The 27,597-nt window shown below is 40.5% G+C and overlaps 1 protein-coding gene across 6 annotated transcripts; it reads left to right on the top strand.

Moving 5' to 3' along the window:
* The first annotated feature begins 3 nt into the window (after positions 1-3).
* On the top strand, positions 4-27,597 carry fam168a (family with sequence similarity 168 member A). Of its 6 annotated transcripts, none has more exons than XM_034225380.1 (8): positions 4-213; positions 14,505-14,612; positions 15,195-15,355; positions 17,509-17,589; positions 20,895-21,037; positions 21,707-21,920; positions 22,436-22,562; positions 22,769-27,597. In XM_034225380.1, the coding sequence occupies exons 2-7, from the start codon at positions 14,551-14,553 to the stop codon at positions 22,546-22,548; spliced, it is 774 nt and encodes a 257-aa protein (XP_034081271.1). In that variant the 5' UTR covers positions 4-213; positions 14,505-14,550; the 3' UTR covers positions 22,549-22,562; positions 22,769-27,597. The 6 variants fall into 6 exon arrangements, with proteins under 6 accessions (XP_034081271.1, XP_034081273.1, XP_034081272.1 ...); XM_034225382.1 differs by having other exon boundaries at positions 15,264-15,355; XM_034225381.1 differs by having other exon boundaries at positions 5-213; positions 21,707-21,893.

The raw sequence follows: 27,597 nt of genomic DNA on the forward strand, positions 1-27,597 counted from the left end.
TCCTCTCTCCCTCCCTCTCTCCCTCCCGGCAGTGCATCCCCATCCCCCACACGGTGGCCGTCTCTTCGGGTGAAAGCTGTCTTCTCTGCGCCACTGGTCCGACAAAAACGCTGCTGTAGCAGAGCCAGTCCGCACCGACCCAGAGCAGAGCAGACACAGGAGAAAGCACGTACGCACACGGGAATCTTTTTGCTGTTCGACCGAGTGGTTTAGGTAAGTCTCGTCCGATGTTTATCATGGAGGACAGCAATGTCCATGTGTCGACTTGGTAGTTGTTCGGTTTTTTCAGTTTTTTTTTCCTCCTCAGTATCCTTTCAATTGTCCTCCGTGGTAGAACTAGCGCGCTAAGCTAAAGGGGCTAGTTTAAATAACGGAAACAAACAGACATTAACTGCCGTATCGCAAGGTTTTGTATTTCCTTAGTTGTTTGCGTCCAGGCGGTAAAAGTATTTGCTGTTGTTCCGGTGCAGCCATATCTGATACAATGTGAGTGTTTTTTTGTATTGTCGTTTGCTATTCTTTACCAAGCTAGCCCGCTAATTAGCCATTTTTTAGCAGCGTGTGCCGAGGGATGCAAGGATGCTACGGGTTAGCGATGCTTTTTTCAGGCTAGCATACAAGCTAACATTACTATTATGTGAGCAGCACATATTCCTGCATAGGGGTGTTTCGGAATGGTTGAATAGCCATGCTAACGGTAGCTAATCTGGTGATAATTGGCAAGATGGCATCTCGGAGTTGTTATCTAGAAATCGGTGGATTTTCAAAATGGTGTCTTAAGCTTGTTTGAGTGTGACCATTTTTGTCCAACCATGGCTGTTTTGGCGTTGCTTGCTATCCCAGGAATGCAGTGTAATGCCAGTACATGCAATACTCTGATGGATATATAACTACATATTAACAAGTAAGGTGGTGGTATATACAAACGCGTGCATGCTAGACTGTGTCCCCAGGCTACAGCCTCCATTATGAACAAAACATTCGTATTTTGAAGTGGAACTAATGGGGTATTGACGGAGTTTTCTGCTGCATCTCTGGTGTTTGAACAATGTTTTTAAGTGTAGTGTCTTTTCTGCATATGAAAATAGTTGTGCACTAGATTTAAATGGTTCACCTTCGCAAAGTCTTTCTAAACCACGTACGGTTCAACATAAACATATGGTTCCTCTAAATGTTTAATTACATAAAGACATCAGCTGCTATTGGACAAAGTATAATACAGATTTATCTGGGGAGCAACTAAAAACTATTTTCTGTGCTTTACATTTGCTGACGAGTTTTTGATTGTACAATTATTGTTCGGTCTACACAATGACAGATGACCTCAATGACATCCTTATCGCATGCTTTGTTTGATCAACTCTCTCAAAAAATCCAAACATTTTTATTTTACTAGCACATCAGGCAGATTAAATCAGCCTTGACACAGAGTGTTAGGCATTTTTGCTTGACGAACAACAAAGAATTAATTATGAACATTTCGGTTTAAATTGTTCCGAACCATTCAGCTCTAGTAGAGATACAACAGTCTAACATGGTATCACCGTACTCTGGTGGCTCAGAATACAAAAACTAAACTGAGCGCCACATAGTTCAAAAGAGATAGGATTACACAAAATGCTAAAGGCACATTTCTCATCTTCTCTCTTATGACTAGTGTTATCAGTGATATGAATCCTCTTTGCGTTCATCTCTTTTTTGGGGGGGATTACCTGCTTTGAACATTGACTTCTAATCCCATTTAATTCAAGAAGCCTTATCGTTCTAAAGGGATTTCTGGGCCCTCGCCAGAAAAACACAGCTTTAAATGATCTGTGTACAGTTCAAATGGCATCAGCAAAACCAGAACATTCGAGTTATTTTGTTTCTGCCCAACAAAAATCATGAAGGCTTTTCACAACCTTTTTAAGACTAGTGTGATCAAGAAGCATGTGGCAGAGTTACATCCCCTTGATGAAGGCAGTCTAAGGTGACCCCTGTCTGCCATGCTAGAGGAAAGGAGGGGGGAATGGGTTTTGGCAAGCGTTAGGAACAGTCTTGTATGTATTAAGGGTGGGCAGTACAATGCAGCCGTAAAACTGTCAGACTATAAAGCTGGAGTCACTTAATCGTACACGAGTCAGTGTTTCTATAACAGACTGTTATCTTTCTATCGCTTCAATCCCGTGTGGTCTGAACCACTTAATGAGCTGCTCATCAGAGACCAGGGAACAAGATGCTTACAGACGGTGGCTTTAAATTCCCCCTCCTTTGTTGTCGAGCTGACAATCCCCTTGACTTGTTGACCAGTATTTTTTTTATTAGAAAAATATCAGATCCAATCATTTGCATGGTTATACTAGCTGTAAGGTCAGTGATGTTTGACAACAAGGACATTGATGAGATAATTTAATGATTGTGGTTATTTACTGAAGATAGTGTTTCATCAACTATTGTTTATATTTGTACATAAATATCCATAACTTCGTTTAGTCTATAAAATTGTTGATTTCACAAAGCCAGTCCAAAACCCCAAATTATTAGTTTACAAAAGCTGTTATTTAAGAAGTGTATTTGCATGTATACAGTGGCAGGTTGAGATGATCCCTGGGAGCAAAGTTGTGGTGCATTTAGCTGTCAGTCATCTCTGGGGTCTGCAACTGTGTGAACACACACAGTACACATGCAAATAAACACATGTCTGCGCTGTGGGCTGTTTTATTACTGATACCTACTGTCATGTTCAACATAATGTTTTCATGCTGTAGCAGTGTTAAAAGTGAACATATATCTAATTATAAATAATTGATACTGCCTGACATGTTTTAAAGTATTCTTCAATACAAGCGGCTGGAATAAAGCTAGAACAAAACAAATTAAATGTGTAGAGTGAAGTGAGAGCAGAGAGAACAAAGAAATATACATTTAGCTGGTTTTCGCAAGTTTGCCAGTAAAACATTTAACACGAACAGAAATCCTTTATTCTGAGTTTGATTCAACATAGTGGCCTTACAGTAAACTTATTATGCTTATTGCCTGATTCATATTTGTATTCATAACACATACAACTATATTTAATTCTACCCTGAATATTAACACAATAACGTGTAACATGTACTGACCAAAAACGTATCTTCTAGTGTTTTTGAAAAGAAGTGGGACACAGTTTGTGTTTTGACACACCCAGAAAGACTCAGCTGGATATAGTCATGTAATCAAAAGTTTGCCTACATTTGGGACACTATTTGAATGGGTGTGTTTATAGATAGAAGACGTACGCTCTGTCTTTGGAAAGCTCCAAATACTTTTCAATGACTGCCTGGAACTGATCAGCAAATTGTAAGCTCATCATTAATGATGATCTTGTGACAAAAGAAAAATTGAAATGTTTTTGTTAACAAAGAACCCAGTAATATTTCTATTTTATTTGAATAATGATTATTATAAAACAGGCCATGATGTTACATCATGGCCTGTTTGTCAAGTGTCACCTCAACAGCAGACCATATTGCCGGTCTGCTCTAGTAGTGCTTGGAGATTGATTTTGTATCATGTGTTTAAGAAACCTGTTGTGAATTTGTGTCTGTGCATTAGGGGTGTAACGGTTCACAGAAGTCACGGTTCGGTTCATACCTCGGTTTGGGGGTCACGGTTCGGTGCGGGTTCGGTACAACAAGGAAAAGCAAAAAAAAGTCCCAAATGCATATTTTTAACAGTAGTGCAAGTTTTGGTATGAAAATAAGGAACTCTAACATTTTGAATCATTAACTGTATTACACAGTTAAAAACAAACCACAAACAGTAACACACACACTCAGATGGCCATATTATCTATAATGGCTGATGTCAACTAAAAAGAATGTCTTGAAAATATTTAAATAAATAATAAGAAAGTCTTTCAATCACAATCAATAAAAGGCAATACAGAACTGTATAACATCTCCTGATGTCAAAATATAAAATAAATACAATGATACATATAAAATAAAATCTGTACCTTTAGGAGCAATGTCTAACATGTGTAATTAACTTGTGAGTGTGTGTGTGAGGCCATTATGCCTAAATAAAAGTACTCAAGCTTTACTCTATTTTCAAGTTTTTCTTCAAAAAGATGAGTTTGTCTACGTTGTCAGTAGTGAGGGCAGATCTGTTGGTGGTAACTATGTCACCTGCCGGCGAGAAAACCCTCTCGCTGGGGACTAAGACTGACTCGGATGTGATTGAGCATGTTTGACGTGTTACCACTAGCATACCGCACCGCTGTCGAACAACGCCGACACACCGTCCTCGTCCGATCCACAACTCGCACCCCATCATTGTTGTAGTCCACAGGGAACCCAAAATGTTTTCTTCTTGTGTGTCAGTCATCCACACCAATCAGAAGTGCTGTGCTCCACATGTACCAGCCATTGTTAATCAATCAGAAGTGGCCCATGATAGAAGGTGATAGATAAATCACCTGCCAAGTATTTTTGAAAGTGCCTGCCCTTTACCAAATGGCTTCCAATGGAGCTTTCCTAGATGGTTCGGTGAAACAAACCATCTGAGTCAGGTTAGTAATGCTCCATCACATGTTTTACATATATTACAGGGTGAATCTTAAACTGAAGCTTGACTTTAAAGCAACCCAACGGAAGTTTCATGTAAGTTTAGTTCTTTCACTCGTAGCTCGGGGTGCTAGAGACGGGAGTACGTTGATACGACCTTCGAGTTATGGCCGCATTTTACGTTGGGTCGTTTAAAAACAAATATCGCAAATCGCAATATTTGTCAGAAAAATCGCAATTAGATTTTTTTTTTTTTTTTTTTTTAAATCGTGCAGCCCTACTCTTGAGTAGGGCTGGGTATCGTTTGAATTTCCACAATTCCGATTCTACTTTTCGATTCCGGTTCTTAACGGTTCTCAATTCCGATTCTTTGAGGGGCAGGGTAAAAAAAATGATACATGCTTCTTCCACCAAAAAAATTACATTTATTCGAGAAACTTTTACACAGGTTAGTTTACAGTAATATTCACATTAATCAGTCTGTTTATATTCACTGCTATGTAACTGTAACCTGAGAACCACTGAAACTGCAACAGTCCAACTTTTAAAGGAAACCCCCCCCCCCCCCCCCCCATTTAAAAACAGTTCTTGTTGAGAAAAACAAGCATATCTGCCTTCTCAGGCATACCGGGAAGAAATGTTTGAACATTTTGAAGTAAAATGCTTCAATCTGGTGCACTTTAAGCAGAATTACTAGAGACTAGATCTAGGGGGTACAACTCTAAACACCCATATGAAAAAGATCGGTTTACATTTTAATAATTAAATAAGTATGTGAACATAACCAAAAACCTACCATAGCCAATAACAAATACATGTAATGTATTTTATTTTTGTTGTTCATTCATATCTTACTATTTTATTTATGCATATTTTTTTATCTCCAGTTTAAAACGATATGTTTGGTTTACTGTCCTATAGTATACATTGGAATGATTTCAAACCTGTTTTATCCCAATCATTATAAAGGAGTGCCTTGGAAATATGTGTTTACATACATTGTGATCAAAACGTTTGAGACCCACTGAGATAACTTAGACTAAAGTGAACTATCTAAACACTCAAGAGTCCTTTACCTCACTGAGCTGTAGTATCAGCCTCTCAGTCTGACTGGAGAGGACTCTCCCTCCACATTATTGTAGAAACATCTTCTTCTAATATCCGTTAGAGCAGCTAGCACCAGATGCTAATAACAACAGCGCGTACCGGTGCACCCTCCCTTTCTCCCTCGCTCGCTCCCACGCTCACTCGCACTTTGGCTGTGAGCTGCGGGCGCCAGATAAGCCAACATCCCCCATTTTCATCACTTACAGCGCCCATCGTACAGGGCAAATGAAAAGTGTAACCGGGGTGAAAAGGGTGTTACATTTACTTAATTATGAATGTTATTACATCAAGGCCAAAAATTAGGATAAGCACCAACGGCCAAAACTTTTTTTTTCTTCTCCCAGAGCTGTCAGCGCAGCGCCTCCACAGATCTGGCGCCCTAGGCGAGCATCTATAACGCCAGTGCGACGGGCCGGCCCTGGTCCCAGGTTACGCTGTAGGAAGTGTAGGTACAACGCTACATTTCCCGCCCCGCCGCAGTCATACAGTAGGCTACGGAGAGCGGCGAGAAACATTTCCTCAGGCATCGAAAAGCGGAACTGAAATTCACATTTCTAAATGATGCCGTTGGAATCGAAATGTTGGAACCGGTTCCGAACCGGAACCGGTTCTCTGTAGGGCTGTGCATCTTCACTGGTCTCACGATTCGATTCGATTACGATTATCCTGTCAACGATTCGATTCAATTCGATATCCCGATGCATCACGATTCATACCAATGCGTTGCATCCTCAATTTTCTATATTACTGCACATGGCTTATTTTTCATCAATGCATACATGCAGTAAATACATATGAACTCTCTTTTTATTATTTAGAAAGTGCTTCAGAAATCAATAACATAAATGTCTTGACATTAATTTATAAACCAAAATAAATGAATTGTATAGGTCTAGCCTCCCTATATCTGTGCGTGAAGTTGTTCCATCCTCAAAAACAAAAAAATAATGCTTCTGCAGTCGAGCTGCAGCTTCTAGCAACGGCCTTCTGTTAAAGAAGGCCACTGAATGTCCTGAATGTGGCATCACACACAGGACTTGAGTCTGAACACAGCAGACAACAGGAGTATTTACAACAGCATATACAAACAAAAATAGTGCATGTGGGTGCACACTTATATTCTCTGTTTTACTGTTGCATAAATCCCATGAATGTATGAGATTAAGTTAGCTTCATTATATCTCAGTGATTAAGTGAATAATAAAGTTTCTATCGGGTCACTATCAGCCTGTCACTCATTATTTTCAGGGAGGGGGCGGGGTTTGGAGGAACGGAGAGGAGACGGTGATCGCGGAAGCTTTTTTCCTCCTGCCTTCACAAACTTTACACACGTATCGTCTGAAAATTGCTAGAGGACATTCATACTCTGCAATCCAAGACTTAATTAAATCCACCAAAAACCTGACATGATTGTAACGCGATTATTTTTGAAAAACATAAATCCCAGTGTCTCTGAGCCGCAGCGACACGGACTGATTCAGAGCGGGTCCTTCTGCTGTTGGTTCTGGACTGGTGTTCTTGTGTTGGTGGATAAAGCAGACTGCTCCGTGTTTGGTGTTGCTGTGCCGCTGCCACGTCTGTTCTCTGATCTCTGCGTCACCGACCGATTTGATATTAAAGTGATAGAAAGAAAAAAAACGTTATAGTAAAGCCGCGGCCGGAAAATCAGGAAGCAACGTTACTACGCTATAACCGATTATCTTCCGTCACTGCATCGAGACCGAATCGTCCACGTCCGCATCGCAATGCATCATAGAAACGATTATTTTCAACACCCCTAGTTCTCTGTACCCAACCCTACTCTTGAGTGTAATGCATTCTGTAAGTGTGGCTTGTCGTCAAGATAAAGAAAGACACTACTACAGGCCAAGGATGCACCAGAGACTTTATATTGTTATGACATAATTGATTACACAAGGATCTACTAAGCTATACCGTGTACAGGCATGCCACGGTCAGCTTTTTCTGTAGCTTTTTTTTTGCCTGCAGCGCTTTTCTGCCTGCCTATCATGAAGGCATGGGTACATTCACTAACTGCTAAATACTGGAAATGTGTGTTCTGTTGCGTTTCTATATGCAACTAAACATTAGTCGGTAAAATCCGATTAATAATCATGTGTTATTGAACTTGTTTAATACAAAGGTATAATTGCAAGGTGCAAAAAGTAAGCGTTATAACAGCAACACATACTGCTTTACACTGTCCCTTTGAGGGCCTTTCAAAGTCTACATGTTTGGCAATGACATTAACTAATGATCCATCAGAGGTAATTACGATTTTCTGGCTGTGTCCTTTGATTATTTACACATCTCTCATTAAATATTCCTCTCAATCCCTCATCTGGTTATCTGGTCTGGCCATAGATTTCCTGGCTTGTAGTATCTTTCATGCCTACTATCGATGTTCTAATTCCCTAGCTGCTATGGAACTCATTGGAAATCAACTAACTTAATGTCCCCTAATCAATAACATTGGACAGAAGCCCCTTACACCTTTTTTAAATGATTATTTATACACTTTGTTGGGGACAACTTTGTCACCACCCTTTTTGTTAATTTTTCTCACTGAAGGTGACGCTATTAACTTTGTAGAGCATAAACTGTACATTTTATATTTCATTCTTCATCATGAATTCATGCACATTTTTGCTGTCTGTATCAGAGACAAAATATTGACCTTTGTGTCAAAACCTTTCACCTTTTATGTAGTCCTTATACATCAAATGTTTGTTAGAAACCAAGCACCACAGAGTAGAAATCTCAATAAATGGATAATGTTGAATGGTATGTATTTCATGGTAACATTTCCATTTAAAGTGGGCTGGGACAATATTGGCAAATAATCCAGAGATGCAGGCCCATGAGGTGTGTGACTGATGAGAGGACTTTGAAAAGAAGAATAGAGGAGGAGGAAGCCAGCACAGAGAAAAGGGGAGATGCTGTCCCAAAATGTATAGAGCTGTCCTAGATCTAAAATAGCCCAAGGCTATGTGGAGAGGGTTGCTGCAGGGCCGGGGGGGGGGGGGATGATTCCATCGCACTGTCTTCGAGCACTGTAGTAAGATGGATTTGGTCACACACTTGGCCCTTTAGTTGGTCTGTCTTCTGGGCCTGTGTTTTGATAGATATCATATGCTGTTGTTGGAAAGGCTGCTGGCCTTGAACATAAGAACAATCTATCAATGTGAACTGCTTCAAGTTTGCAACACGGTTTTAAGGGGCTATAATGCTGCTTAATCGTTGCATATTGATAGAGGAATCATTTTGTCAATAAATATGACGGAAATAATTAAATGTGGCCATAACGTTTCCCCAGAACCCAAAAATAAAAATGTTTGTGGTTTGTTTCGTCTTAATATATTGGAAGCCAAAACATTGAGCTAACCTTCACATTTAAAAAGCTGGAACCAGTGAACGCTAAAATAAAACAATATGCCGTTATAAAATCCACATCTTGGCAGATGTAGCATGTAGCATACTGAAAGTATCCTACATCTGACTCATGATCTCCGAATGCATTTCTGGATATTTGTCAATAAGGACAAAAATTGATTTTTGAGCCATCACAGTACCGTCAGCAATGTATCTTCTAATATCCAATGTTTTTTGTTTCTCTGCTTCCTTTTTCATATAACCAAAGTGAAATGCTTCTTTCTTCTGTATATAAAAAAAAAAGGCTTTTCAGCTATTCTGTCCTGCGCTGAAGTGTGATGACGCCCACCAGTTTTGATTTGTTGCTTTAAAGAGTAGATGCCTGGTGAGGTATTATGTGGGAGGATAGAGTCAGTGTGGGGGTTGTGTTGCATTGTACATGTTCTCTAGGAATGGTAGCTCTTTGTGTGTGCGTTTGAGTGAGAGAGTGAGTGAGAGCTTTATTCTTTCACAATCCTCCTCCCTCATTATTACCTCTACTGCTCCCCTAGGCTGCAGGAATCCCCCTTTATGGAGTGGAACCGACATTATTGTTTTGCAACATGCACGTTTTTATATTAACATGCACCTCACTAATTTAATGTCGGCATAATCTTTGAAGATCTGAAACGAGGAAAAAGCTGACTGCCACATTACTGAGCTCACACAAAGCATTTAAATATAGACACAAACACACCCAGCTCTGTCCGTGAGGCTCCTGGGATTTTGTACCTAGGCCTTGAGGCTGTACCTTTTGAGTTCAGCCCAAATGAAGTCCCACTAATAGAGTTTAAGCTTAATAAAGTCCTGTAAAATAACTCTGGAGGAGACATGGAGCTGGAAGGTCTCCTTTGTAATGTCAGCGTGTGTGTGCTAGACGGATCGCAAGCTCCCAATACACTTTAATGTCAGCATGAAGGTAGCGATTATTAGCTGAAAGGATTAGACTGTGGACAGGAGAATACGGTCTATACTGTTAATCATTTAATTGCTTCAATTAGACTTTGGTGGGATAAAACAAGGAATTGGAAAAAAGTGTGACAAAATATCATTTTTTACTTCCATGTGATGTATGAGACATCTCATACAAAACTGGATGATTCCCGTCCTTTGTGAGGAGAACCTTGAATGGAATGTGTCATTTAGTATTTGCAAAGTGTCGTAGTGATGGTACTAAAAGAGTCAAATAAGATTTGAAAACAACATCCACAACATATTTTGCTAGTGTCAGTTCTCAGTGCAAACCAAACCAAAAATCCAATTTCATGTCGATAATCATTGGCTGTTAGAGGTCACATGGTTAACATGGTCACTGTTTGATAGTCCTAAGGCCAAAAGCTGTCAGCAGATGAGTGAAAACACTTAATGTCAGATCATCAGTGCCAGAGTCCGCTGGAAGCCTTTACACCGACAGAGCGTCTGCAGCTAGCTCGGCTTTCTCTGAAGTCTGGTGCGTTTGGAAGAAGAAAGAGAGGAGTGAAAAGATAAGACTTTACAGGAAGCAGCCTTCAACTTTTTGAAAATGCGGTGCATGGTTGCCAAAAGAGTAGGGGTGTAACGGTTCACAGAAGTCACGGTTCGGTTCGTACCTCGGTTTGTGTGTCACGGTTCGGTACGGGTTCGGTACAACAAGAAAAAGCAAAAAAAAGTCCCAAATGCATAATTCCAGGTTTGTTGTTATTTATTTTTGAACAGTAGTGCAAGTTTCATTTTAAAAATAAGGAACTCTAACATTTTGAATAATTAACTGTATTAAACAGTTAAGAACAAACCACAAACAGTACCACACACACTCAGATGGCCATATTATCTATAATGGCTGATGTCAAACGAAAAGGTTCAATAAGCTGTCAAACTAAAAAGAATGTCTTGAAAATATTACATCATAAATAATAACAAAGTGTTTCAAGAGCACAAAGTCGTTGAAAAACACATGTCAAAAGCTTCCGTTATTTATTTTGATCTCACGGCTTTCATGTCTATTGGCTTCTTAAAAATAGCGGAGATAAGTTGTTGAACTGCTGTTGTCTTTTTCCGGGCTCCAGTGATTGGCAAATCTGGGTGATCCCTTCTGATATGATTAGCATTAGCATTAGCATACCGCACCGCTATCGAACAACGCCGACACACCGTCCTCGTCCGATCCACCACTCGCACTCCATCGTTATTGTAGTCCACAGGGAACCCGAAATGTTCCCACACAGCTGATTTAAAAGCAGCAGGTGGGTTCTAGCTCCTGTGTGTTATCTGAAATCGCCACACTAACTTTTCTTCTTCTTGTATTTTGTTCGTTTTGTTGTTGTGTTTCTTCTTCTTCTTCATTTGTTTTTTAAGGGCGGCTGGCAAACAGCTTTTAGGCGCAATACCGCCCCCTGGATTATAGTGTAGTGGATACTGCCCTGAATGACAGACTTTTTTCCCCACTCGTAAAACAAAGGCGTATTCGTCGTGTGACTGCATGTGCCGAACCGTGACGTCCGTACCGTGACGGACGAATACGGATACCGTTACACCCCTACAAAAGAGTAACTTATTCAGTTAAAATCTGGATTCTGATGATGTGTGTTTGGTTTGTTTCCCGTCACTGGCATACTGGCAAGGCAGTATTTGTACCTGCGGCTCCTTCACAGTAAATGCTTTCTGCTTCTTAAATTACCTGGCTTCAGTTTGGCAAATAGGTCTAGCTTCTCTATCGCTTGGAGTTGCTGCTTTTTTCTTTGTCTTAAAAGTAAATTGATAATGTTTTAGGTTTTGGAATGTTGTTTGGACAAAGCATTGAACTGGTTCTGGGAAATTGGTATTGTGAAACATTTGGAGTTTCTGCTTTTCTCTCAAATCTTTATAGACTAATGGATAAATGATTCAGCAGATGACTCAATGTTTTTTTGGTATTGTCTTTATGACGTTTCTGCCCCTTTGCACTACTACAAATACATGTACTTAATCTGTTGATGGTAAAGGTCCTCACGAGGATGGACTTTACAATCTGTCAAACAGAAGGTCTTCTGGCTACAAATAGGCTTTTTGTTTAGAATGAAGAGCCTGAAGCTCCTCATCATCCCCTCCCCCTGAAAACAAAAGGGAGTTGTCAGACACTCCCACTCATCACATGGGTTTCTGCCATTCTCTGTTCCTCACACACACCTTCATTAGACGCATTGTGGTGCCCTCTATTGTTCGCGCCATTCACTTTCATCAATTTTGCCTACACACACACACACACACACACACACACACACACACACACACACACAGTAAGACCCTCTGTTTCTCAGGCTGAAACAGATGAACACACTCTACTCTATTCAGGCACACTGATAATTGGTAATGTTGTGATTACGACACTAGACCACATAGTTAGCTTAGCCACCTGTCCATGTGTTAGTGGGTATTGTTCTCCCCTTCAACACATTCACATAGGCATCACAATTTAGTGAACATCCTACAGATTAGGATAATATTTTAGATTAACGCTCTCGCAACACAAGGTTTTATTTGATGATTTTGTACAATAATGTTCTGTTAAGATAATGAAAATCTACAAATGTTGTGTTTTTAAAGCAACAGAAAATTCAGCTTTTTTGTTTGCTTACGATCATATGTTGTCTTCACCTACATTTTGATCATTACATTACATTTAGCTGACGCTTTTATCCAAAGCGACTTACAATAAGTACATTCGACCAGGAAGACACAACCTTGAAGAAAACAGAATCATATAAGTACATCAGGTTTCATAGAGCCAAACATTTCAAGTGCTACTCAACTGGCTTTAGGTAAGCCAGTCCTTTATATATAAGTGCTATATATAAGTGCTCTGTTAGCAGTTCATTGTTAGTAATTATATCGCTCGAAGTGGAGTCGAAAGAGATGAGTTTTCAGTCAAATCAAAAAAGCTACAGTTTGATCACCGCATTGGCTTTAGGGATGGCAACTGGCCTGGCAGCCCACCTATTTGGTCCAAATGGCTTCAGATATACTTGGTGTTTCGTGCCTGACAGATTTGCAAGCGTGACTGTGAATATTTTTTATTTGATTACACAGATCATTGCGAATCAACATGGAATACATTTTTTTTATTTTAAAACTCGTAAAGTGAACTTTTAAGAGATTTAAGGAAAATGAAGGGTTGTATTTTTTAAGCTCAGCTGTGTTTTTTTTATCTGGAGGTTGGAATATATATATACATATATATTTTGCTTATATCATGGTACAATCAAATCTTCGCAGGAGAGACAGATTAAGTTGGAGGAATGTAATGATTGTTGATACACATACACAGGTTGCTTTCTGAGGAATGCGTGTGTTTTACGGAATAAGCACAAAAAGACTGAAAAGAAACAGCTCCCACGCGTTTGTACTCGCATTCAGCTGGCGGCTGTCTCTGGGCGTTTTGACGTCAGTGTTGCTGGATGGTGCGCTGAAATGCTTTCTTGCTTAATTTGAACTGTCACTTGGTGCCGTTTGGCATTACAGCGGTAACGTGCGTGCTCAGAAATGGTGACAGTAGAACTATAATCACCTGAAGGATTTGTTCACTGGCCATGAAGCACAAGCCCAGGATGGATCGGTCAGATTTAAGTCTGTCTTTTGAGACAGTGCATTTCACAAATCTACAGGAAGCTGAATTAGACGCATGCATTTTCATAGTCTAAACATGGTGAATGGGTGATGTGCTGTGTGCAAAGAGCTTGCCACAACACATTTCACGCAGTCTTATACAACACACGACTGAGCCGCAGTTAAAACCAGACAGAACCGGCCTGATCGTCATATACAGACTCCCATCTCTTTCAGAAAAGGAAGAACAAATCAACACACAATCCACATGAACACACACACACACACACACACACACACCTTTCCTCCTCTTTATTTATTCCTCGGCTGTTCCGCTCTGTTTGTGCGATGCCTTGTGCTTTTGTGGTTCTGGCTCATGCTCACTTGATCATGCTTATTCATGACGCTGTGCAGGACCCAGCTGATTTGTACTTTGTTCTGTCACTTGCCTCCTCACTGGGTGTGTCGTGCTTCTGAACCTTTTCTTTGCTGCTTGTATTGGATGTCGTGTACATCACATACATACAGTCATGCTCATATCTTACTTTCACTCACATGCACTTAGGCCTTATATAAACAGGAAAGAGAAACCTAACATTTAGGCTGTTTTGTCAGCCAGTAGAAACTGATTGTTTTATACGCACAGCTTTAAAAATAAATGCAAAAACATTCCATCTCACACTATTTCCAGGAATTCCTCTATTTCACACCATGATGCATTCAAGGACACGGCAGTTACCACACGCTCACTCACACACTGTCTAAATCACTGTCTCCCTGCTGCGGTCACTAACCATTTGCTGTTGCACCGGTGCTTGCTTCTTTTGCTCTTTTCTTTTTTCTTTTGGTCTCTTTCCCTGTGTTCGTTGTAATCATGAACTCTCGCTGTTTTAATTTCAGATTTGCATATCCACTTCCACTCCTTCCTCATTTGCATACAGCAAGAATGGCGAGCGGGCATCCCACAGACAAATTCAGTTTCATGTATCAACCAGACACGCACAAGAGGTACGGGGCACGCATGCACACACACTCACACACACACACATGTAAACACAATTTCCCATGCCCATATGACGAGGTAAGTTGGGAGCACTGGAGGTCATTTCCTCTGCATAGTGAGACTGGTGGAGAGAGCAGCCTTATGGTTATATAAATGGCTCTTGTTATCGGTCATCTCAACCAAAACATTTCCAGAACCTTTAATGTTTAGCGGCCATTCCTCCGTTCAGTCCTGTACTCGTAACCAGGCTGGTCGATAGGGCCCTGCCTTGTTTGGTGCAGTAGTAAAAAGGAAGCTACATTTGATTTATTTACTGCCTCACAGAAAACCAAACAATTAGTTCCATGCGTTCTTTTTGTCAGTACTTGTGCCTCATTTATTCCAAAAGTCCGTTGTTTTTTAATCCATATTTGCGTTGAGCCTGCTCGAGGGTGAGGATTCATAGGGTTTGATCTTGTTTTTGTTGCATGCTGGCAAAATCTCTCAGCTGGATGTCGCCTGAAGAATCTGAGTTTGGGATTTATGTGCGTGATGAGTGCGTGCCTGTGCTTGATAATCATAACCGTTCTTCTTTCCAATTTACACAGCTTACATCTCTCTCCCTTCCATATTCCCCCTGCCCCCTCTACCGCTCTGTCTTTTTCTCCCTTTCTCAGTAAGAACAGGTTAGCTTCAGCTATGAATCCCGTCTACAGCCCCGTTCAGCCTGGCACTCCATACGGAAACCCTAAGAACATGGCCTTTGCAGGTAAAACTACGTCACGCATTCATCATCCTCTATACCATAATAAGCATGTTTTTAAAGGGTGGCTTCAAGTGACAACAAACACTGCCACTGAGATTTGAGTCAGTGAATGAGTGTCCTAAAAGATAGTCCTGGGAATTGCTACGTGATTTGTTTACTCTCTTGTGACAACGTTGGAACCTGGTGCAGAAGCGTGACGCTGGGATCGTTTGCCACCCTTTTTTATTTTCCAAAACATGGTGAAAGTTTAAACTGCAGGTCAAGATGCCTGCAGGAATGACCCATGTTTTAGATTGTGTTTTTACCAATTTCCACAAATAAAAAAACTAAGATGATCAAGTCAAATAAGGATACTAGTGTAACTTATAGTGCTTTCACTACTCGAAGGTGTGTGTTAACATAGAAGACCCAGTGGACATGGTCTGAGGAAAAGCAATGTTTTCAGGGATTCTTTCCTCGCAGAGACTTCATTCCAAAGTCCTTTGTGCAGCAGGGAACCACAATTAGTTTCTATATAAAAGTAACATTGTTAAACCTTTTTTGCTTTAGAAGTGGTTCAGTTGGGTCTTTTAAAGTGAGTGTTAGTCATTCAACAGTTTTAATTTCAGAACCTTGAAGCATTTGGATATGAGCTGTAGACTGAATACTATTATGGGACCAATATAATACAATTGGTTTAGTTATTTTATCAGAATGTAAAGGTAATGGGGTATGTTTGAAGAGAGGAATATGAAATGTTTTACACGGGGGATGGTAGATAAAATAGGCTCCCATGTCGTTAAAAGTGTAGTTAAATGCTACACTTACCCCATACCTGTTAAATCTGACAGGTACGCAAAAGTTAATTATTTTAACGCGATTAACGCATGTGTATTTTTTGTCCTCGGCCGCCCCGTAGTTTCAGAGCGCAGCGAGTTTAAAATACCATCTACAAGCTGATGCTGACAGCCCCGCTCCTGCCGCCGCTTGCCCACACTTCCACGCTCACCGGCAGGCACCGACTGGCCATCTGGAGGACCGGGAGGGTGTGTGTATGTGTGGCGCGAGCGAGCAAGAGAGAGACCTTACGTGTATTGTTGTTGTTAGCATCTGGTGCTAGCTTGCTGCGCTAACGGATATAAGGAGCTGTTTAAATGAAAACAGAGGAGCGACATTTCGCCGACAACTGCGCCGAGCACTTGACTTTATGCAGGAAGCCAGACAGTGGGACATTGTACGAGAAGTCAGCACACTCAGCACGGATAGTGCGCAACATGATTGCAGCGTCCAGGCAGCTCCCGTTCGAGCATATGCCTTGAGTTGCACATAGCGCCAACGATCCATCACACACACACACACACACAAACACACACACACACACACACACACACACACACACATTTGTATTGTATGAGAGGTTCCAGGTTGAATTGAGGTGAATATTTGTAATGTTCAGAGGTTGTTGTGTTTAATATTCATGAGAATTTGTCATTGTTCAAATAATAATAAACATTAGCATAAAGCATATTTGTCCACTCATATGTTGATAAGAGTATTACAAACTTGAAAAATATTCCTCTAAGGTACATTTAGAACAGATCAAAAATGTGCGATTAACTATGGACAATCATGCGATTTAAATATTTGTAATCGACTGACAGCCCTAGTATATACATCTTTAGCTAATCCAAATGAACACAGTAATGGTAAAGTGAACTGAGTAATGGTCATTTAAAGTGTGAAGTAAAACACACTGCAATATTGAAATGATTGCAAGTATGTGCTTGTTAATTAAAATAACATTGTTCACTAACAAAGCATCTCTTACCTCTCCTGCTTGTCTCCTCCTTCACGTCGTTGTCTAAGTTGCACCTTTTTATCTACAAAAGCTTTTTTTCTCGGGTCAAAATCTGCTTTGTTTGCCTGAAGTGTAATTTGTGTGTGTGTGTGTGTGTGTGGATTTCTTTCTCCTCCCACACTATATTGGCAGGTGTGTCTTGTCTGTATGTAAGACGCATCCAACCTACTGTGTTATTGGTGCTGACATTTTTTTTTTATGAGCGCCATCTGTGCACACCCTGCTCCAAACCAAATACTGTGTGTGCGCGCATCAGTGGCCCTCTTGCTGTTAAGCCATGGTTTCTGATTTATTCTCTTTTGTCTGTGATGTCTAACAGGCTATCCAGGAGGGTATCCCGCCACGGCTCCCACCTATACACCCAACCTTTATCAAACAGGGAGTCCCGGGTATCCACCAGGTGAGCCCTGAAACACACACACACACCATTTGATGACTTTGTTTATATTACACAAGGGGTAATATCTGGGGTGAAATATCTTTCAGTTGAACCCAATTCCTCTGAAGTTAATTAGTGGGATGTTTCTCTTTTTGAAGAAGAAAGTCGAGAGCGTTATCGTGTAATTGAGAATGAAACATGACGTGTAATATGGTCAAATACAATGCAGAAACGACAACAACGCAGACATATCTGAAAACGTGTTGGCAATGGGGGATTTCTCCTCAGTTTATTATTAACCCTGGGAAAATGTAAACAAGATAAAAAAAGATAGATGTTTAGATTCCAGGACTTCGAAGCTATACTACTTATAAACTAAACGGCCGTGAACAACTAAACTAATAAGCCACCAATTCATCTCTAATAACCTTCAGAAATGTGTTAATGTTGCTGCCGAGTCATTATTGTAATCATTTCGTTCATATTCTGATGGACAGTTTAGTGACGTGTGGGGGGGGAAAATAAATGAAAGTACATTCTTAGGTTATGCTGTGAAAGCCCTTGGTGTTAAATAAACTAGACTCTGCTGGATTTGAATTTGAAGTCACATGATCTACCCTGATGCTTATTAAATACTTAATATGTATGTAATATCACAATAACCTCTGCTTTGAATTGTGTTTCAAAGCATTATATTTAAAGCAACCGTGGTAGTTGAGAGCTCCACAGTAAAGTGAAGGCAGTATGGGTTAAGTGGCGATGTCAGCCTAAAGAGCGTTGATGGTGGAGGAGTGGGAGGCCGGCCGGTAGCAGCTGCCGGTGGCCCTCAGCAGCAGATACACGCTCTGCTGGGGCTCCCTGTCTGGCCCCACAGCAGATGGGAATAACAGTTGTCGCTGTGCAACCCAGATATGGTGTGTCTGCAGAGACAGAAAGTTTAATATGTCGGGATCCGGAACCTTTCAGCCTGGAAACCCAGACCGGGTCAATACCATCTCACTGGAGCTTTCAAATGTCAAGCTTGTTTTTAGAATAGAATGTGTCTAAAATGGCTTATAGTCGTGATTTTATTGAGCAATCAATAATTGGTGGTTGTAACGCTATCTCAGTATGAACAGGGTGTGCGGACACCCTGTTCCCCGCGGGGGGTCTTAAAAAGTGTATATATATAAAAAGCTATTAAATGGCATTTTCCATGGGATTACATTTTGTAGCTTGTTTTCAATAAGTATATAAATGGTCCAAAGAGGTTGTATTCTAAAGTGTGCCTGAATGTAATCATTGCATAGGTGTGACTCTGTGTAGTTTATTTATGGCATCCCGTTGGATTTGACGTCATCTGAACAGGACATCGCACGCTCACTGCTTGTTGGCGCGTGAAGGTCCGTTTACGCCGGTTGTTAAACATCGTTATGGGGAAATGCAAGTTTGCGTCCAAATGATTGGAAGATAAGGAGGAAGGACAAGTGAGGTAAAAGTGTCGCCAATGTAACCGATTAGAACTCGACGTGGCGATGAGGTCTTAAATTTGACTTCAGCATTCCTGCATATACCCTGATGAATATTGCATAGGGTGTCACATGTTAAAACTTGTTCAACTGCGTGTAATACTAAGAAGCCATCCGTCTCCTAAAAGTATTTGAGGCTTCTTTTCCTTGTTTGATATGAATTTGCCTGAAGCAAGTAACGTCATCTAAGATTTGAAAGCTCCAAAACAACAAATTCATGTCTAGAAGGTTCATCATTTCTAATAGTCTCACATTTCCAGTCCCAGTGAGGTGAGTTTTATTAGCAGACTTCATCACGTGAATTCATCAAAAATTATTTATTTGCAAAGAGTGACAATGTTAAACTCAAAATCACAACACCTTTATCACCAATTTCAGATAGACAATTTGAAATACCCAATCAATGAACTGAAAATAGGGAGAACAAGCAAGCGTATTGTTCAAAGATAAATGATAGATCTTGTGGATCGGGTGAAGTTGGCGACTTTAAACATAAAGTTATTACGTGGATGGGACCAGACGGAGCGATGGGTAACAAAAAGAGTCATTAAAAGAACTAATATAATCTGTTCAATTAAGATAACAATTCTTCATTTAAAGAATTTAAAAAATCACTTAAACAAAAACATATTTGTATTAAAGTAGAATTACTATCAATCGATAAAAGACAAACAAAATTAGGAAAGGAAACGGCTGCTTAATTCCTTCCAATTCCCCTGAATTTCAAGTATCGTACCAAGACAGGGCGGTTTTGTAGATTTCATCTGTGGTGCTTTGAAGCCCCTCTCATCCCGTCCCCTCCCCCAGTTTGGTTTTATCTTAAGGAAGTCTAACAAAAAAATCTGGTGTTCTTAAGCAAGGCACAAACAGCTTGTTCAAACAAAGGACACTCATTATTGTAGCTGTCGTTAAAATCAGCAGTGGTAATGTTTTCCTATGCATTCTGTACGGGGAAATGTACGTGTTTAGATTGTGTGCCACAGACAACCTCCAGACAGCCAGCTCATTAGGAACACATCTTGGTCAATGTCATTATTTCTCAAGACCATCGCATAGACCAACACTTTTCTATCAGGCTTTTGTGTAATTGTCACACACCATTGTCCTCTTGCGTGCATGTGTGTGAATTTGCACAGACACACACTTTTAGACACGAGTAGCAGCCCCAGCATCTCTTTGTTCCCTCGTCCTTGTGTGAGGGAAGCGCTTTCATAAGCTCTGCAGCAGCGACTAGCTAGTAGCATGTTTGACCTTCAGGCTCCTCCCGGTGGCGGCTCAGAGGTACTGCACCCCACAGAGCAGAGCACACACTAATGCTGCGGTCTGAACCAGATGCCTTCACCGCCCTACAGTAGACCTCAAGCCTTTCAGACCTTTTTAAATCGTAGTGTCGGTTAAATAGTGCCTACATTTAAATCATGTTTGCACAAATAAGGTTAGGAGGTTTTTTGACAATCAGAAGGTGGTTATACTCCACATACACTAACTATAGAACTACTGTCTTTAGCAGTAAGCAACACGGCAGAAAGCCCTTTGCTGTGGTGTTTGATCCTCAATTCCCATTAAAAGATGGTACCAGTCCCATCTGGTGGCGTTTGTAGGAAATGCAAAAGGGATATTTATACTCTATATATACACATCCGACAAAGAAATAGACACGGATAGGAGCAAGTTCTCCAATTTGAAAATGTATATATGATATTGTACATATGGATCGAATACATTTGGAAAAAAAACTTTGAAATCCACTATCCCTGGATTCTATATTTCTAAATCCTCCTTTCTTTCTCTCCTCTTTATTTCTTTTGACTATTATAGGATATTCAGCAGGCACCCAATACAAAGTGCCCCCCACTCAGTCAAATGGAGCACCCCCCCCCTACACCCCGAGCCCCACCCCGTACCAAACAGCCATGTACCCCATCCGCAGTGCCTACCCTCAGCAGAACCTATACGCACAGGTAAGGAACCTTAGTGAATAACACCTGACAGCATTTCCGTAGAGACACACTCTACTCTGAAGAATGTTGATCAGGTCTGTCGTGTTGCACCTGCTCAGCTGCCAGGGCCATTTCACTCCCTCTCTTTAGTGCACACATTTTATAGTGAATTGGTACAATAAGGTTAAGCAATTTGACATCACAGCTATGAAATGCAGTGTTAAATAAATAGATTACAAATGCCATTAACGAAGTAGAAGTCTTTTGAATTTGAGCTATGGGTGGTTGTTTTGTTTATGGGCATGTTAACAATTTATTTTGAACAAAGAACCCATTTGGTTAACTGTCACAGTGAGCTCCAAGAACCAAAGCTCCCAAACAGAAAGTCCATTTAGTTTGCAATTTCACAGGAAACCCCTGGTGAGCCAATGATACTGAAACAAGCCTGAAACACAGTTGCTTTGTTTGAGATGCAATCACACGACAAGACAACAACAAAGGTCTCATTTTGTTCTTTTGTAATTTGGTTGTTTTAATGGTTGAATGGATGTTTAAAAATACAGAGGCAGGAGCAAAGATAAGAATTAAAAACGCCAATGAGTTTTCTGTATACTTTCAGTATGCAGTGGTAAAACATTAAGCGTTATAAACCTTACACTAACGCCTCACTTTCCTCCTCTACCCTCTCAGGGAGCGTACTACACCCAGCCGGTGTATGCGGCTCAGCCTCATGTGATCCATCACACCACCGTGGTGCAGCCCAACAGCATCCCCTCCGCGGCCCTCTACCCCGCCCCCGTCCCCGTACAGGCTCCTCGCAACCAAGGCATGGCTGCCATGGGGATGGTCGCTGGGACAACCATGGCCATGAGTGCAGGTACGGCCAGACTCCTGGCTCCAACATGTTAAGTTTATTTCTACTTTCCGAGATGACTTGCTTGCATTGACGTCTTTGCTTACCTCTGTTCTCTTGACTGTTGCTCACTAAATGTGTTGTTTTTAAGACTTCTCTTGTGATTTTGCTGAAATTCTTGATGGATTAGATGTGTTGGTACAGTCAGGTCTGCATATCCTAAAACAGCAGTGTGCAGACCTGACTGTACCAACACATCTAAAAGTTAAGCAATTCAGTTATTAGTCGATGTAGAAAATGTAATGGCAACTATTTTGATCATCAATTCAATTTTAGCCACTGATTTCGGGGCTAACCTCGAGACCTTAACTTAAATCAGCAGGTGTTTAGCGAAAACACAAGCTTAGAATTGGGGGAAATAAACCCAAATGCTTGATTTACTCTTAAAAACAAATGTATAAAAGTGCAATTCATACTGTACAGCAATAACTGAAACCTTCATAGCTGTTCTGCAGAGTGATAAATAAATAACTGATCTCATTAATGGTGTTGTTAACTTCCTGTAGGGACCCTGCTGACCACGCCTCAGCACGCCCAGATTGGAGGACACCCGGTAACTGTGCCAACCTACAGGCCCCAAGGGACACCTGGGTACAGCTACGTCCCGCCCCACTGGTAGAGCCCACCCATCATGTGAGTGTCTGCCCCCCCTGCTGTTTACTTTGTTCTCTCCTCCATTTATTACACTCCCTCCTCCCATCCTTTTTATTTTGATGTTGTCTCCCTGACTTGAACAAACTGCACTGCCTTTCATTTGTTCTCCTCTCTGTTCCGTAGAGGTGAGTGTCATTTTTTTTAATAAATCACTAAGGTGTTCCTTTTCTCTTCTCTCCCACCAGATCTGGAGTCCACCATCGTATGCAACTGCTCAAATCTTACCCGGGCTCCCACTGGTAACCATGGGAACTCGGCACCTGTCTGCAAGAACAAAACTAAAGTGCAACAGCCACTTTACTATTATTGTTATTGTTAGTACGCGACATTCTCTAACGTTTTTACAAAAGCTGCTTTTATTTTTTTCTCTCTGTTCATTTGCCAACCAGTCATTACCTTATTTTGTATGGCTTTTTTATTTGATGTCCTCTTTATTTGTTTTGATGTGTTTGTCATTGGAACTCCAGAAGGACTCTTGACCAATCACGGGTGTCAGTTGCTCCTGTTTTGTGTTGTGCTGGTGTGTGTGGTCCTTCCTGCTGCTCAGTTGGCTGGAAAATATCAGGCACTTATTCCTCATTATCTTCTCCGTCAGTCACTACAAACACTTATTGACTTGTGCTGCCAAACTTCTAAGAACTAGATGTCAGCACAGGGTTTTAACAAACTAAGCATTTTAGGTTTCAGGTTATTTGACTTCTTGATATTCTTTCTTGCCTTTGTTACTTTCTTCCTCTTTTTTCGTCTTCCAGCGCATAGCTGTCTGTCCGGCAGTAGTCAGTCCATCCCCCCCGTCGTTTATCTCCGTACGAGTGCTACGAGCAGAGCGCTTACTGACCCATCCAGCTGTGTGTCCCACTTCGTCCACTTTAGCATGATGCACACCAAGTAAACATCACCTACTTCATGCTACATACTCTGCAGGCTAGTATGACGGGACACTTTCAAAATCGTAACCTTAAGTGTAAGTCAATGCATTTCAAATTGTACGAATATTTGATTAACCGCGTCACCGTCGTGGGTGGTCGTGCGCAGTTTCTCACACACACGCATACACACACACACACACAGGGGCTCCTGTGATGTGTTGGACACCACATGATCATTTAGTTGCACTTACTGTACAATATGTTCAGTTCTGCTGTTACTGATCAACACACACAAAAGCAGACACACAGGACATGGATTTCTGAGTGTGCATGGCAGACAGCAGAGGAGGAGCTTAAAGGGATTGTATTGGCGCAAAGACAGGAGACAAGATGTGGAGAGTAGACCAAAAGGAGGGAGGAGGAGATGACATACTCAGTCAGGTGTGTTTATTTCAAGGTACAAGACATTTGAGTTTGTGTTTCTTACCTGCAAGAGACCACACAATATGCTATTTTTGCACTACATGTTTTGTACATTGACTCCTCACTGTGATTACTTCGTCTCCTCCTCCCTTTTTTCTTCCAGGTGACGATTTTGTAACCAAACACTCAAAGTAGAAAACCTAGACTCTTACATATTCATGACTTAATGGCCCAGTCTAATAAATATGTGCTGATAGATGGATACGATTCAATTCATAGTCCAGTGCTGAAAATGTCCAATCAGAAGGCTGGAATGTGTAGACACCGAGTCCATGCCATAGGGACAATTTGTTATTCTCCGAGTCCAGATTTGAACTTTGAGGCTAGTGCCATGTGATTCAGGAGCGCTGGTTTCAGTGTTGGTGGTTACAACAGTCTGAGACATGAACACAAGGTGCAGAGCCTGGAAGACGAAGTGTCTCGGCCTCTTAGTTTTAAACCGGTTTATTCCAGGTCGATTTCAGACTTTTTAGTAGTCTATAATATCCTTATTGCAAACGTTTTGGAATGTACACATATCTGCTTTTACTGGCATTTAAACATAATCCACCATTTGTAATCCAGCATAATCTTAATTAGTGTTCAGATGAGGATAACATTTGAGCCAATGAAAAAAGGACCATATACAGCCTTTTTCTGTTGCCTTTTTTATGCTTATTCATGTGAAAGCGTGTATGTGCAAAAGCAGTATGGCGACCCATCTTAATAACACTACAAACCTACAGTAGTGACGGTAGGGTTCAATATTTAGGTGAGGCGTGTGGCATTTTTCAGGATTCACACAGAAAAAAGGACCGAAATCACCGCTTCATAATCTGTAGCGTACAGATTTGTTTTACAAAAGCATTTACTGCGCTGGTATGTAGATGAAGTGGTTTGATATTGCAATAAAATAAGAGGGAATGCCTCCAACTGTTCACATACAGTTAATATTTTATCAGCGTTTGGAATTGATAATTTTTTTTGAAATGCTTGTAATCTCTAATGTGGATAACAGGCTCTGTATGCAGTCTCTATTCAATACTAAGTACATGTAATGCTAAGAAGAGAGGTAGAACATATCAAACATTTGGGTTTTGAATAACTTTGTGAGGAAATGTTGCACAACATGAGAAAAAAACAAACTTGATGACCATCATTTAATGCTAAGTAACAGGTACCTAGGCTTTGTAGTGAAGGAGGGAGGAGCAATTTATATTGTAATTTAAAAAAATAAGACGATAAGATTGAGTGTTTGAGCTATTGTTAGTCCAGATGTTTGTACACTTGTAGGTTAATTCTCAAGAAGATATTGCATTATGCCGCTGTCGGATGGAAAAACGCTTGTATTTCTGAAGATATAAAGTGGATGTTATCGGGTCTTAAAGTGTCCAACATCTGTGTTTTTATTCAACCTGAAAAGAATACAGGAAGTAGGGTTTCTTGCGACAGCGTAAATGTTACTCGTCATTAGGATTTATTTAACCAACCACTACTATCAGTATTTCTCAATTAAATTGTTTTTTCTTTCCCTCTGGTAAATTGAGCACATGGGTATGCATAATATTCAGGTGTAACTCACTATAGCATTGGATCTTTAGGTAAAAAAAAAAAAATGCAGTATATTTATACAGCAAGTGGTACAGTAATGTATTTCTAGCTAAGCATGGTTGCATCAGTGTGGCAGCTACTGTTTGCGCTTTTAATATTTTATTTGTTTTACCTTTTCCACATCTCTGTCCTCTACATATCTGTCACCGAGGAGGGGGAGACGTTTAGATAATGTCCGTCAACAAATTGCAGAGATTCTTGACACCGAATCCTACATTTGTTTGACTGTGGAAAGGCTACCATGATGCTTTAGGAGACCATCTTTGCTGTCTTGTGGGTGCAAAGATGTATTTAATGATGAATGGAAACCCTCAGCCTCAATGCCCTTTTTGTTCTGTGCCATATTTCAAACGGTAAAGATTACTTTCATCTCTGGTGAACTTCTTGTTCTGTCTAGCTTCTTGTGAATCTGTATTTCCCTAATGCTGAATCTTCACTTTGTTGATGCATATTGCCTGTCTCACTTTGACCTTTCTTACAGTATCCTCCATGTTTGTCCTACTTTCACTCCAGAGGCCATTTTGCATCCCACCAACCATTCAAACACTCAGTTATTCACATTTCAGGGATGCACAATGATGCCTGATCACTAGTTCTGCTCCCTCTCATGTCCACGTCTACCTTTCTTCTTAAATGTCTGCTCTCAGCGACATGTTTTTGTTCCTTCTCTCCGACCTTTGCAATCTCCACCGCCCCGTCTGAGTAGCAGTCATATTGAACTATATGATAGTCATTCAATTGGTGATACCCTTTGTAATTTTTGGTCTTTGTTAAACCTCGACTGAGCCTTTTTTAACACTAGATGTCGCCAGTGATGGAGTCTTGAATCACCATGGGTCTAGGCTTTGAGCCGAAATAATGATTTATCGGTGTCCTTTACATTTTTCAATCAAAATTGGATGTCATATTTTTTAACGCTGACACATTTGGGGGGGGGGGGGCGGTCTTCTCCAAATGTAACGCCCTTTTTTTCCCCCAGATATTTGTTCTCAAATGCCATTTTAGACATGTTTTTATAGGAGGGGTTGATCTTTTTAAGTTGAGCGTTATTAAGAGAGTGCTTTTCTTTCTGGGCTGTGGACCAATCCTCTTAAAAACTTTTTTTATGTGGGGGTTAGGCAGACACAACAGAGCAGGTCTGGTTTTCAGGATGTAGAAACTGCTCCTCATTCACTCCATTCACCGCCTCTTCATTCATTTCAATTTGCACTTAAGTGAAAATGGACAGTTAAACACTTTAATGTGTTAAGTGGGAGAAAGGCAAAGTTGTCATAATGATGGGTCTTTCATCATCTTTTATTTTTTCCTGTATCATTCTATCCTCTGTGACATTTCCAAATGTTGAAAGTCGGTCATTTTACTGAGGATTACACTTTTTTTTTTCTCCAGTACATTTAAAAAATGCTTGTTCACTTTGACAGTGAAAATGCACCCAGAACCATTCACACCACTTCTCGTCTCCTTCCCTCCCCCCTCTCTCTCTCTCTTCCTTTGTTTGCCTTGCCGTTGCTAAGTCTTAGTTTTTAAATTAAAACACTACTATCAAAGTAAGTAGTAGGCTCTTAAATGTCTTCGATGTTCTGCTGCAGCTTTTTTAATTTCAATTTGTCCGAGATATCTCTTAGTTTAATTTCACACTAAATGTGAAAAAGTGGAAATTCCTTGTCTTCCAAAAAAAAGCATACTTGTATCCCCCTCTCCCTGGATCGAGTATTTGGAACAATCCCATCTTTGGAAGTTTTAGTTTGGTACCCAGTTTGCACATGCTATGGTATATCTGTTACCGTAAGGTTGTGTTTGAAACTGAAGCCCAACGTGTGTTCAGCGTTGAGAGAAGTGAACTGTATGTTAGCTATTTGGTCCAGAGTGAAGGACCAGCGTCAGGCTTGTGATATGAAGTGTAAATCTGTTTTTAATTTTTGTTTTTTTATGTTTATTTTTCTTTTGTTGTTGAGGGGTTTTTTTTAAGATCAGTTAGTGATCGAGTACTATAACTAAGCCAAGTTTGTAATTGTATATTTACTGTAAAATGTAGAACATTGAATAACTATTAAAATTTCCTATAAAAGGAA

The sequence above is a fragment of the Gymnodraco acuticeps genome, unplaced genomic scaffold (assembly GCF_902827175.1).
Source record: "Gymnodraco acuticeps unplaced genomic scaffold, fGymAcu1.1, whole genome shotgun sequence".
NCBI classification, from domain to species: Eukaryota; Metazoa; Chordata; class Actinopteri; order Perciformes; family Bathydraconidae; genus Gymnodraco; species Gymnodraco acuticeps.